This window comes from Aplysia californica, unplaced genomic scaffold (assembly GCF_000002075.1).
Source record: "Aplysia californica isolate F4 #8 unplaced genomic scaffold, AplCal3.0 scaffold00355, whole genome shotgun sequence".
Classification (NCBI taxonomy): domain Eukaryota; kingdom Metazoa; phylum Mollusca; class Gastropoda; order Aplysiida; family Aplysiidae; genus Aplysia; species Aplysia californica.
This window is the reverse complement of record NW_004797625.1, coordinates 588,914-591,078: the sequence shown is the minus strand read 5'-3', so window position 1 is coordinate 591,078 and position 2,165 is coordinate 588,914. Positions and strand designations below refer to the sequence as shown.

General features: G+C 37.0%; 1 protein-coding gene across 1 annotated transcript in view; it reads left to right on the top strand.

Moving 5' to 3' along the window:
- Window positions 1–524: 524 nt before the first annotated feature.
- LOC101854586 (transient-receptor-potential-like protein) overlaps window positions 525–2,165 on the top strand; it is a gene marked incomplete at its 3' end in the record, with an annotated part of 68,424 nt that continues 66,783 nt past the window's right edge. Inside the window, 1 exon segment of the mRNA XM_035970984.1 lies at window positions 525–2,110. Coding sequence (XP_035826877.1) covers window positions 2,014–2,110 — 97 coding nt within the window.

Here is a 2,165-nt window from a genome sequence, read left to right as displayed (position 1 = left end):
AAACAAATGCAGCACTCCTGAGACAAATACAATAATATTCCAAAGAAAAATACATTTTACTACAGTTAAGAGACAAATAAAATAATGTCATAGAGACAAGTACAACATTCCTCAGACAAATACAGTAATATTATAGAGACAAATACAATAGCATTCTACAGAAAAATGCAACATTCGAGGGAAAATACAACATTCTAGAGACAACAATATTCTAGAGACAATACATTCTAGAGACAATACAACATTCTAGAGACAATACAACATTCTAGAGACAATACATTCTAGAGACGATACATTCTAGAGACAATATATTCTAGAGACCGTACAACATTCTAGAGACAATACATTCTAGAGACAATACATTCTAGAGACAATGCAACATTCTAGAGACAATACAACATTATAGAGACAATACATTCTGAAGACAGTATTAAATTCTAGAGACAATACATTCTAGAAACAATACATTCTAGAGACAATACAACCTTCTAGAGACAACACAACCTTCTAGAGACAATACATTCTAGAGACAATACAACATTCTAGAGGCAGTACATTCTAGAGGCAATACATTCTAGAGACTATCACAACATTATAGAGACAATACAACATTCTAGAGGCAATACAACATTCTAAAGACAATACATTCTAAAGACAATACATTCCAGAGAGAATACATCATTCCAGAGACAAGCACAACGTATAGAGACAAATACAATAATATTCTAGAGCCAAATGCAATTATATTCTAGAGACAACATTCTAGCGACAAAACAAAATTCCCGAGGTAACTACAATAATATTCTAGAGACAAATTAAACGACATTCCAGAGACTAATATAACATCCAGAAACAATACAACATTTCAGAAACATATACAACATTATAGAGACACATTATACAACATTCCACAGACAAAAGCAGTGATGTTTTAGAGACAGATTATACAATATTCCAGAGACTAATCTATACAATTCCAGAGACAATACAACATTTCAGAGACAATGTAATCTTACTTGCGAGGTTCATTAAATTAATGGCCTGTCCAACTTTGAGTACTCTGTCAATACCCTTCCGTGAACTTCGCAAGTATTTATTTCGTAAAACTGACTTCGTGGTATGATGCCTTGTCCAAAGAGGTAAAATAGGACACCAAAAAAAAGTATAAACAAAGATTATAATTATCTCACGTCAGTTGTGTTATGGTTTAGAATGGTACAGGTTTGATTAACACCTCTTTCAACACTTCACGTGGAAGCTCCTCTTTCAACACTTCACGCGGGATCTCTGATTATAATTTTCATCTGCGATAACTAAAGTAGTGGCCGCAGTAACTCAAGGCCATAAAAACTAATTCGTTGAATAACCTAAGTAAGTCTAAGAACGTACCTATGGAGATTCGACAAAGGTTCGATTGCATTTCTACTCAGCACGATTATCACCATTTGTTCTTGCTCTCCGCCCTCGCATAGACGATTAGCTGTGATAATAATAATGATATTGCCCAGGACAAGATGGCATTGAACTCAAACGACATTGGTAATCTCGTCAAGATGTCGTGGCAATGGCAAGGACATCCAGCCTTAGGTGATGAGAGGCTTCTATTGCACAACGCTGTATGGTATCACTAAACGTCACTATAAACATAGACAGAGTGACCATGTTAAGGAAAGGCTTTATTCAAAGTATTTCGGAAATTCTGTTGGAACTCTCTTCACCATACGTACTGAATCGTCTGAAAATGAGTACAAAAAAGCTGAAAAAGTAAGGCGGAATTCGAAACAACTACAACATGAGGCTTTGCACCTCAGATGTGTATCTTCCTTACTAAGGAGAAAAATACTCAACGCTATTAGAGATCAGCGTTTCTCTTCGTTTCAAGCAATTTCCCGGGGGGAAAAACTAACGAGTTATTCGAAGGACATCTATAAACGAAGAAAGTGTGTATCGAAATGCAGTGAGTGCGGTACAAAATTTAACAAGCTGAGGTGAGAGTTACTGCACTTCTCCAAGATGGCTTCCTGCAAGTCTACCCTGTACGGCATGGGCTGGACCATAGCATCTATGCTCCGAGCCAAGGTCAAGGGACAGCCCGTGGCACAGTTTCTAGGTTAGCTTTTAATGTCATTTGTGTGTTCGTGCGTGCGTGCGTGCGTGCATGCGTG